The sequence below is a fragment of the Gordionus sp. m RMFG-2023 genome, chromosome 1 (genome assembly GCF_954871325.1).
Source record: "Gordionus sp. m RMFG-2023 chromosome 1, tfGorSpeb1-WG-v2, whole genome shotgun sequence".
NCBI lineage: Eukaryota > Metazoa > Nematomorpha > Gordioida > Chordodea > Parachordodidae > Gordionus > Gordionus sp. m RMFG-2023.
In genome coordinates, this window is record NC_088775.1 from 76,063,885 (window position 1) to 76,076,647 (window position 12,763).

Sequence of the window (12,763 nt, forward strand, 5' to 3'; positions counted from 1 at the left end):
GAATCATATGAATCCTTAATAAAAAACATTATGGAAAAAATAACTAATCTTAAGTTTAATTCCAATTCGTGGCATCAAGCCACTCTCCTCTACAATAAAGAATTACGATCACCTATAACCATCAATATGTGGTTTTATTTTCGAAATTGGCAAACTCCAAAATAATAACTGATCATTTATCCTTGCCAGATGCGCTGTTTGACGAAGCTTATATCATATGAAAAGCCTCAGTCGGCGATGAATGATAAACAAAAGGATTGGGATAATCTGATATTGCAAGGTCCTTTTAATGCCTCTTTCGATCCTGCTATTTGAAGATATAACCCTATTAGCCTTTCCCAACCAAGGTTCTAGATATGAATACCTAGAAGCTATTCCCTCTAAAAATCCTGATCGAGATGTCAAACCAAGAATTCAACTTTGAAGTAGCCACTCGCTTAAATGTGGCACCATCAGTCTCATATGAGTACACCAAGTGCAAGAAACAACTAAGCCAAATTGGTTGTCATTGCCTCCAATGTAACATATCAGATGTAATTCTCTCATTAAACGGGCTTTACAGTCCGCGCGCTTTTCTGCTACTTTAGAACACTCTGGTTTCTTGATGGAAGAAAGTCCGAAGGAATTACAATTTTTAGCATGGTGGTTTTCTGAATTGATTCTCTCTTACCCACAACAAAAGGCATCTTAAAATCATAAGACTTTGAAACTAACAAATATGTGAACATTCCTGATGAATATAAATTTGTACCAGTTGTCACTACAACCTTAGAATTTTTTGGAAGCCAGGCCCAAACCTAATTAAAAAGCTTGGCAGAGCCAAAAGGATTAAGTTAGGAGACTCAAAAAAAGGCGTTTACTTATGTCAACGCATATAAATCAGATTATAAAATCTAATTTTATATGTTTCATGGGTTCATGGGTTCATTTTCCGAGCAGCCGAAATGATCTAGATCCTTTTTCCTTCCCTTCTTTGTTTATAATCTTTTTCTTCTCTTTTTCAGATTAAGAAATATAAGTCCCTTTTTTCTTATTTATATTTGCGATTCTGATAAGATTTCTTTTCTTATATACTAATTTCTGTAATAATTAAATTAATTTTTCCCGTAAAATTATAATTATTAATCTATATCATTATTTAATATATTCATGCATTTATAATGTATTTATAATATAGTAACATATTTTGATTATAATTATAAAATTAAAAATAAAATATTGTTAAGATATATATATAAAAGAAAGTATAAATATAAATAAAATAATCTTAATAATAAATAATAATGAAATATTAGCCGAGCTCCTTAGTAAAAGTTTAATTTATTACTAATTAGTACTAGCCAATTTTTAGGCTAAGTTTAGTTTGACTTAGTCAATTTTTAGGCTAGGCCTAATAACTCTAGGCGAGATATTTCGCCCATTACTCAACACTAAATATCATAAAATTTTGATCTTGAATATGATTAGTTGGAAAGAATTATAATCAAGTTTTATTTACAACTTTAATTTAAAAAATTAACCCACATTTATAAAAATAATCTAACACTTTTTATCTAAAAATTTAACCATTACAAGTTAAAGTTACCGTTTACAAAATATAACTAGTTACTGGTTAAGGTAACATTTTTCAAAATATAACTAGTCACAGTACAGTTCAAGTTACTCAAAAGAGGTATGTATACTAGTTAACATCTAAATTTGTTTATGCAATTTCAAATTATTTGATTATATGATAAAATAAAAGTATGTAAATCACCCACTGGTATTTAACGATCCACAATATCACGAGTATATCTTGGAGAATGCAATATTTACTATACGCTTTTGGAGTAGCCTGGGGCAGCCTATGGTAGTGTAGTGCAGTGCAAAAAGTATCCTCCGTAATTTTAGTAAAAAATTCTGGTGCCTAATATATTAAATGGCTTCATTATATAAATTAAAGTGATGTAAAATAAATTCTCCAATTTTGATAATATTCTTTATTACAATCCTTTTACAAAAAATTAATATTTAAAATCTAGTAACAACTCCAAAAATTTTTTATCATGTAAAAGTTTAATTAAATTTGTGAATTTAAAAATAGCTTTAATCTAAGATGTATAGTTTAAAACTTTTATTATATAGATAGGTGTCAATTAATTGTTACAAGGATAATTAAATTTAAGAGTTCTCTATTTTAGTCCCCATAATATTCAATTTAGCTCATATTATAAGTATAATTTATTTATCATTGCATTTAAATATTAATTTTTTAACTCGAATTTAATTTTATACTAATTAAATGATTGTTAAAGAAATAAGTTTTAAAAAAATGATCATAATAGACTTATAATTTTTAATATAGAATGATTTTGTTTCTAAGAGATTATATCATTCATATAAAATAAAATTGAAAGTATAATTATTTTTAGTAACCAAGAGTATTATTTAAAATAAAAGATCAATTTTATGGGCGCCCAACATGATAAAATGGAAGTAGGGGATCTCAAACAAGAAGCCAACCGTGCTAGTCCTGTCAATATAATAGTTTCTCCTGATGGTATGATGTACGATTATTTAAACTTACCTGGAAGGGTAATAATAAATGAAGAAGTTGGAGCCAGCGGAGAAAGTCTATCTACTAGAAAGCCAGTTAAGATTGAAAAACTATACGAATACGTTTCTGCACTTAGGAGCAACTCATTTAAATTCCTGTTGAGAGAATACGAAGAGTTATGCGAGATAAGTCCCCAATGCCCTCAAACAGTGGGCTTGTCAGAAATAAACCAATCCAAAAATAGATATGGCAACATAGTTCCCTTTGATCACTCCAGGGTGAGACTCAAGCCCATGATGGGTAAGGAGTCAGATTATATCAATGCCAATTTTATTCCTGGTTATAAAAATGCGCGGGCTTATATAGCTTCACAAGCACCGTTACCAATGACGGTTAATGATCATTGGAGAATGATATGGCAACAAAGAATATGCATTATTGTAATGATAACTGGTCTTGTCGAAAGAGGGCGGCGCAAATGCGAGTTGTATTGGCCAAAACCCGGGTTTCCCATTAAATATGGTTTAGTCGAAGTCACGAATATTAAAGAAGAGGTGCGTTTGGATTATTTGGTACGAATATTGAGAGTCAAAATAGGCAGAGAGAAGAGGTATATTCCAGTATTTAAAATGGCCTGATATGGGGTGTCCCGAAGATTCCCTTCAATTAATTAAATTCATGACCGAGGTTCGCTCTCATATCAGCCCTAAAAGTCGACATCCTATCTTGATACATTGTAGCGCAGGGGTAGGCCGGACTGGTACTTATGTAGCTATCGATCGATTAATACAAGAAATTCAAGCTAAACATAGGAATGTAGACATTTTTAACACGGTTTATGATATTCGCAAAAGTCGTTCGATGATGGTTCAAACCGTAAGGCAATACATGTTTATTTACGATTTCCATTTGGACGCCTGGCAAATCGAGGGAGACCCAGAAGGTTTCAAAAATAGGAAAATGGTAGAACGGCAAAAAGAATTGGACAGTAAATACAAGGAGTTGACTAGTAAAGACGATTTGATGGTAGAACAGAAGGCCACCTACGATTTGTATGAACTATTTCTAATGGCTGCATGTTGTTGTTGCCCTTTTCTGTTTGATAAAAATTAAAATATACTTCAAAATTCAGTATTTTACCCATCTATAATAGTAATAGTAATATGAAATAAATAAAAATTATTTTAATATTTATTTTACAAATTGCATTTAATATTTAATAAATTGAGATATTAACGCTAATTTCTACTAAAGTTTTTAGCAGGGTTCTAGATTTAACCCTTACTCCAGATTCGGGACTCTTTTTTCCCTAACCACTGAAGCTAGACTTAAAAATATTTACTGAGCGGCTCCATTAATTTTAGCCCAATTGATTTCTTCAAGACTAAATTAAAATATTATAATACGTCCAATCTTGGTATTTTTTTACTTATAATGAATTAAGATATAATTGTCCTAATTTGGTTACCGTTTATAAGTATTTAAAAGACATAATTTCATTTCATTTTGTATATAAAACATTAAATATATTAATTCGAATATATATTTTATAAAATTTTATTTTTTTATATAAAATTAACTATAATATAATGTAAAGGAATTTGGAGTTATGAAAGAGCTTATTATCTAGTTTTACATAATGGGTACAATGATATGAATATTTTAGTAAAATTTGTAAGAAAATTGTTTCCCCTCAAATACACTAAAAGAAATTTATACAATTTGGATATACCTTTTTTTAGTATTGGATTTTTTTTCATTAGCAAATACGTATATTATATAAAAGACAGTGTGAATTTGAAAAATTTCTACCAAGAGCAAGTTGGGCTTATATTTATTAAAAAGTAATTTTATATTTTATCAGTTTTAATAAACATATAGAAAAATAAAATTTAAAAAAAGCCACAATTAATCACTTATAAAAATTTTATTTTAAGGAAATTGTTATATTACCTGATTTTTTAAAATTAAAATTATTAAAAATAGTAAAATCCTTAATGTGTGCGTGAAAGTAATCATCAAGGTTTTCGCGATTCATTCAAAAAAATATTCCCTAAGCATCGAGATTTAGCTAATAGATGTCCAAACTTTTGCACCGTCTATGAACAAAAATCATTAGACTTGTTTTATATTTTCCTGTATATACAGTTGAACGTTTTAAAAACTCAAATCGAGCCGTTTAACAACAATTGTAGCATGGCTCCTCAAATAATGGACAATATATTTTAAATTTTTATATATCTTAAATTCAATTTGGTAGTTAACTCCCTGATTTTATCTACTCTATTCTCCCAGTTTTTAATCGAACTTCAAATTAAAATATGGGTTGAGAAAGGCGCTATTATATACTCATCATCCCATAATGTTGTAAATTTTTACAAAGTAGGAAGAAATTCTTAAAATTAAAAAATTATAAATCAACTTTAAAAATATTGTTATTGAAAAAAATTAGTAAATATAAGAGATGGTATTGTTTGTAAAATAACTCGTATTAATTAACAATGATAATTTAATCTTTAATATGTTTCTAAAAATTTTAATTATACAAAATTAAACATTTTATTATTTTAATTTATGTAAAATTAAATCTAAACTTTTTTTTAAAAAAACTATCATTTAAGATTGTAAAACTATACATTGGATATTTATAGATTTTTCCATATTGATACGTAAATAAATATATTGCGATTAAACTACAATACATCGAAATTTAAAATATTGTTTACCGTTCGATACATAAAATTATCGAATACAGTATTGTAGTTATGATGTGTCAGCCTTTTTTAATAGGATAAAAGAAGAATTCCACTGGCTGAGAAAAGGCCCGTTAACGTTTATTATAATTAAACTGGAAATATGCTTTATCATAAGACTTGCAAGCAAATCCGTCATAATGACATTCATAAGACGAAAGCCGCTCTCTCATTCAGCGGTATACTATATGGAATTGTTAATAAAATTTTGAAACTCTTTCAAATCACGTGAGAATTTATTACTTTCATTATTATCATCAAAATATTCCCTCATTTCATTTATTGCGAGATTCACATCGAGCTTCAGTCGGAAATGAATTTGTTTAATTTGCTCTTTCCCATTACGAATGTGAGGCTCTGCCATCGAGTTATTATTTTCCAAATATAATGAACTTTTAATTCCATAAGAGCAAAAATTATATAATATTATATAGTATCTTTATTTACTAAAATTATCGGAATCAGTATGAATCTATATAATGTCTATTTTGAAAAAAATATAGGGGAATAAAAGCAAAAATTCAAATTGCATTCAACAAAATAGGCATTTATTTTTTAAAAATGGGAATGAAGTTTAATTTTCTTAATTGTATTTTATTTGGTTAAATAATATATGATAAATTAGATTAAAAACAAAAATGTACTTATTAAAAAAAATAATGAATATAAGAATATTAGAAATATGGCGCATATAAATTTTTAAATACAATTATTTTAAAAAATTGAGATGATTATATTGGTTTCTATATGGAACCTTGGATAGCAAAACAGTTGTTTTGGTGAATAACCATAGTATTAATGGCTTTCTTTGTGTAGAAAGCTTCATTACAATTATCACTTATTCCACTTAATTTTCTGACTTAATGTTTAACCATCTCAATAAAAAAAACCAAGAGTATATTTCAGAGACCTGCAGAGGTACCATTTGCACGGCCCGGCCCTGATTAAAAAAGTTTTTACCCGGCCTGGGGTTCAAAATTTTAGGCCCGGCCCGACCCGGATATTTAAAAAAAAAATTTTGGGGGCTCGGCCCGGCTTGAATTTTTTTAAAAAAAATTTTTAGGCCCGGCCCGGAAAAAATTATATTCGACCTGGTATATACAAAAAATTCATCTATTTCGTATTTTATCATATTTTTCGCCAAGTATTATCATTTAATAAGCAAGTATATTCGCTAATGTTGTTAAATGGCTCGTTTTGAACCGATTTTGAAAACGGCTAACTCAATATGCCAGAAAAATATTGACTAAGCCTCGAAATTTTGATACTATATGTCTAGACCTTTGCTCCATCTATGAGCAAAATTTTCAGGTTTGCATAATATTTTTCTGGATAAAAAACTGAGTTAGCCGTTTTTAAAAATCGGCTTAAAACGAGCCGTTTAACAACACTACACATATTTTATTTTATTTTTATTATAAACAAATATTTAGTATATTACAAATTGATACTACAAAAAATTTGTGTAAATAATATTTTGAGAATATACTATATTCATTGTATTTATAAAAAAAATAAAACTGATATTTTAATTAATAAAAAATATAACATATATTATATAATAATGTATTTAATCCTTTGCGTATTTATTCCATGGCAGAACTATAATTATAGTATGTAATAAATACTATGAGTGTTAGCTATTTAATCCTTTGCGTATTTATTCCATGGCAGAACTATAATTATAGTATGTAATAAATACTATGAGTGTTAGCTAGTGTTATCTTTCACCAAACATTATATTAATCATAACTATATATAATCATAATAGCCATATCTAATTGACGAATATAATAATTCATGTAGTATAAATTTTTTAAAAAAATACGGCCCTGCCCGGGTATATTTTAAAATTTAAAATACGGCCTGGCCCTGGCACCTGGGCCTGGCCGGGCCGGGCTTAGGGCCGGGCCTGCAGGTCTCTGGTATATTTGTTATATTTTAAATATTTTAAAAGATTATAATATTCAACGTTATTTGAATAACATATTTGTCATACAATATTATAACGCTATATTCAATATTATCTTATAAAGGTCAATTTAATTGAATACTTGTAGAAGTTTAATTTAATAATACAAGAATTGAAATGAAAGATATTATTGTTTTGAAGAACTATTCTAGGTATAAAAATATTGGTGGCAAAGGGATAAAAATTACATTTGCAATGTGTGTATATATGTATGACGAAGAATTTGGTTAGAATAATGGTTGAAGCACTTCTGTTGGATATGCTGAAAAATTAATTCACGTGTAACCTCACAACTCTGGATGGGCTGAAGATAAAGATATTAGCCTGATAGCAACAAGCCTTTTGTTATTGCTTGGAGATACTTGGCTCTAGAATATTAGCCATTTTTAAGGTTTTTGAGATCAGATAATTCACGTTTATGTGCCCTGGAAAGCGATTCAGAATATTTACAGTATAACGAATGTCCACAATTGGTACATTTTGAAGGAAGATCGTACCCAAGAAGAAGTAAAAGAGCAATAAGTATTTCTCCAGGAAAAGACTGAGAATTTTATGAATTGCTAACATTCGTATCCCGATTTAGAATTCAGTATATTATTCTAATGAATCCCTCATAAGAACTAATAACCAGATTTAGGCAGTAGGAGATAATCCTAAGCTTTCTTGAGTGTAGACTGAATCCTTTGTGGGTAATTCATTTAAAATTGATTCATTTCTATCAGATTTGAGTTTAGTCTAAGGGGCGTTATTGCGCCACCGATTGGAGAATCCAATGAGTAAGTTCGACGATGGACAAATTTTTAGAGCATTTTGGGATTATGTAACTGTTATGAGAACATTTCGACTTTGATGTGTTAAAGGATAAATTGGTAACAGGCTCATGATTATTAATAATGTCTGGGATGTTAATGAATGTAGGTATGTCGCAATTAAGCTATCATTAAATAACAAGCATTTAATATAGGTTATAAAACTTGAAAAGAATTTAAGCCATCAAATGGCTAGTATTTTAAAATTGGAAAGAATATATTATTGTCTAAACTAGAGTTCAGCAATGAGCAGGTTTTTAGTCCAAAAGCCGGCCCACTCGTTGTTTTGAAATTTATTTAACTCGCCAACCCGGTCACTTATAATTTTTAAAAAATTTACCCGCCCGCCCGTTCATTTATCTATAAATATTGTTCAACCGGTCCGCCCGCCTAATGTTTAAAAATTATTTAAATGGCTGGTTTGGCTCTTTATTTATTTATTTAAATGTATTTTTAATTACACATATATAATATGCAATATTATGAAATTAAACTATTATTTTTACTAAATTAAAGTCTGTTCTGCTCATTTCGCCTAAAAAATATCAAAATCTACCCGCCTACGCCCGCCCAAATTTTCCAACCCATCTGCCACCCGCCCAGTGTTGATAATATTTACAAAACCCCTGCCCATTTAAAGTATAGGCGGGCGTGGGTGGGTGAAAAACCCGCCAATGTAGATCAATATTACGAAGAACCCCTATATAAAATAATAGTAGACCCAGTTGGCCACCCTTGTTGTATACCATCAGAAGTAAATATAATCCTATCATGGGATTTAAAATAAGCGAGCTCGGAGTAACTGTTCAAAATGAAATTGATATTTTCGAGATGGTTTTTGCAGAATATAGGAATAAATAGATTTTAATAGAGTTCTAGGCTTTATTCAGAGAAATTTTAAGGAAGATTCAGTTTAGATCTGCATTCGCTAGTGGTAGTGACATTTGGGCCAAACGCGCAGTCGCCTCTACACCTCCCTTGGTGTAAAAACTCATTTTATTTAAAAAAAGTAATGATATAGCTGCTTTTAAAGTCCTATTTATAATTTTAGATATTATGTGGTTAAATATTGATTCAACATAATGTGGTTGTAACTTGCCTTTCTTATTCAGAGAAATTAACCAAGCCCTAAAAATTAAAGAAATAATGTATCTAAGAATCGAAGCAACAGATTTAAAAATGTGACCTGATTTAATAATAAATCGTCCTTGGTGTCATAATGTTATGAAGAAAAATGGTCTTGATATAGACCTCCTGGTAAATGTTACGATATAGATTCAATGGCCTGATGAACTTAAGAAACCATGATATCAATTTGAGTAATATTTGCTTAATGTCATGTAAAAAGCTAACTGGGATTTATTTATCAAACCGTTAAATGTGGATTCATTATTAGGAGCTAAAGTATCATTAGAAAATGAGATATGAAGAGATGACCTTGGTTAATTTTCTTGACATCATATTGTTTGGAAGAAGAACTTGTTTAAGGTTATCATGTTTTCTCTAATATGAAGACAATTGAACTCTAAAGGTATTCCTGGAAATAGATAAGACAAGATCGTGGTAGAACGGGAGATATTTTTTAAAATGATCAATTACTAAGATTGTTGACAATGACAAATAATATATTGGATAAAAAATTTAGAAAAAATATTTAAGGCAGCTCCTGGAACTGGGATAATATGAGTTCGGAGATTGTGATCAGAAATTTATTTTCCCATTAAAGCAAAAAATCCTTATTATCTAGTCCGGCTCATATGCGTAACATTTTGATAAGGATGGGGGTTTTATTAAATGAGGATTTCAGTCATAATTTTTATTAGAAGTATTTAGGTCCATTTATTGTAGACCCTTGGCTATGTTATATTTTGTAAAAATATTTTTGATTTTTCAAGTTTTTTATAAGAATGCATTTTTCCTGAAGATTTAAATTATAGTCGTTATTTTAAAATATTATTTAAATATTGTTTATGGTGATATATGTATGGCATATATTTTTAGAGGGAAGAGGGGCTCTGTATTGGGAAAATTTTTTATAACTTAAAATGATATTAACGAGACCATGCAAATTTCTGAAGGGGAGTTACTTTGCCCACCCCTCTAGCTACTCCTATAGTATGACTGAATTTATATCTATCAATATGACCAAAAGAAATTTATTCAATCTAACAACGAATTTATATCCTTTCTAAAACTATAATCATAGCTTAATAGGTTTGTAAATAATTCAATACGTGATATTAAAGCGCCTAGCTTTCTAAATTGTAAATAATACAAAGCGACGCTAAATTCCTTAAATCCCATCAAACTGGAAGAAATAATAGGAGGAGCCTTAAGAAAAACCATGTATTTAGGAAAGGGCGCAGCTTTGTTTGTATGACAAGACTAGTTAAGAAATGTATTAAAATTTTAAAAATCCCATATTTGATTAAATATTTTTCTGTGAGTTACGTATTTAATAAGGTTCATTTATCATTTTTAGTTTATTTGGCATTAACGAATCGTGAAAGAGTTATTTTTTTTAAAAATTTCTAATGCTAAGTCATGCATAAGATTATTCAAATTGATTGGATTTATGTTTGCACAATTAATAATATTCCATATCATATTGCTAAAAAAATGACCAACCTTTTATTTAATGATTAATTATTTTATATTTTATCGGCATTATACGTAATCAGTCAAAACGGGTATTTCCTGATTAATATTTCAGTCAATCTGTGTTGTTTTAATAAATTTTAGGATGCAATTGGGTAAAGATTACACATATTAGAAAACATTTTCGGAAAAAATCAGATCTTCAAATTTAAAAAATACACCCAACAAAATATTTTGCTTTTGTCAACTTTAAATCATTTAGACCATTTTTTTTTAATTTGAAAAAATCTGATTTTTTCTAAAATGTATTCCATAATGTGTAAAATACCTAATATACAATTTATAAGGTATCCCCATATGGAATTGATTACGCATTGCTGACAAACGACACATTATATTCAAGATTATATATGGTTTTTGAAGTTTATACTTTACTTTATACTCAAATAAAGTAATAATTACAGCACAAAAAAGGAATTAAATATATTGCATTATTTTAATATTAACAAACATCGTAAATTGGATACATTACAAGTTTCTCCTAACAATACAAAACAAAATATTATACAAATCATATTTAAAAAAATATATTTTTATTTTTGCATCTACATCCATAATTATTTAGAACACTTATTGCATTTGTCAGTCTTTAGCAAATGTCGCTGTCGTTTTGTTCTTTTTATTTTATATCTCCCTGCAAACGCATTTTCCTCCACTATTATCAAAACGGTTCCTTCCATTGAATATCCATTTCATTATAATTGTAATTTAAATTTCGAATTAATCTCCTTAGTACATTTTATCCTATCACACTACCCAAAATCTTTCGTATTCTAGTAAATGGTAACCATTTAAATTTTCGCCCAGTTGCAAGAAAAATTTTTTATTAAGTCAATTTACTAAAGGTTTATTTATTTTAACAACACCTCGATATATAATAGCAAATATATTTTTCTGGGTCTTGGAGACATATGCTTTATACCAGTGACGAAGCGTCAAGTTTACTACTAGGAAAGCAATCAAAAAAAAGTTTATTTTTATTTTAGTCAAACTCAAACCGTAAAAACATTAAAATTTATAAATAAATGGTATTTGTCTTTGTTTTTGAGTAAAATGATCAAGTACAGCATTATAAAAGTTATCGCTAGATTTTAAATTTTTTAATAATTTTTTTTCAATCGAAATCAAAGATAGATTCGATAATCGATTTTGGCTAATCTTGTTTCTGCAATAAGATTTAATTCTTTATAAAGATGAAAAACTCTGTTTTGCACTTGCTGTTGTTGAAGCCAAAGTTAAGATGAATTTGCAAAACTCATTAAAACTTTTTATCAAATCGGTGCATATTAAAAATTCAAGTATTTTATTAACATTCTTTTTCTTTCTAAATTCATCGTACCGAAACACTACCTTTAATTCGGTTTCCAGCTTCTGCAAGTCGAAAAATTGAGAATAAGTTTCGTTTAAATTATCTAATAAATATTTTGGGAAATTTTGATTAAATATTTGGAATTTACTAATATCTAACAATTCGACGAATTTGATATTTTTTAATGTATCCAACCGAAAATCAATTTCATTGATTATATTATCTGTTATTTTAATTATTCAATTTTTATAAAATTCTTTTGTATTGGGCAATCCGGTTCTATTACGTTTTTTATCTAAATTGTCTTCAATATTTTCTTTTATATTTAAATTTCTCCAAAACACATCAAAGTTTTCTATGCTTGATTTAACTGAATTTCTGAAATCGTTAATACTTTTAAGACAATAAGATATATCGTTGATTTTAGTTTTAAGTATATCAAATAATAAATCAGATTCTGGAAAAATTTCTTGAAAAAAATGTAATAAAATTAGAAAATTTGCATCATTAAATATATATATTTAATAGCTACGAGATGTTATGAGAACATCAATATCAGATTCTTCATCAATCATACTTTCAAAAAAAAACAACTAGATCCTTCAAATAATTGAAAACTGTTTGAACCAGCCGGCCGACCATTGTATTCCCATCTCGTTTGGGCTACTCGTGGTAACCTCTTTTGACATATTTATCAAATTCCGCTGTTCGTTTAGATGATGTACT

The 12,763-nt window shown here is 28.4% G+C and overlaps 1 protein-coding gene across 1 annotated transcript; it reads left to right on the forward strand.

The window, feature by feature from the left end:
- Positions 1–2,448: 2,448 nt before the first annotated feature.
- LOC135930401 (tyrosine-protein phosphatase 99A-like) lies at positions 2,449–3,649 on the forward strand. Its single transcript, XM_065467196.1, has 2 exons — positions 2,449–3,146; positions 3,241–3,649. The coding sequence occupies exons 1-2, from the start codon at positions 2,449–2,451 to the stop codon at positions 3,647–3,649; spliced, it is 1,107 nt and encodes a 368-aa protein (XP_065323268.1).
- Positions 3,650–12,763: the final 9,114 nt, after the last annotated feature.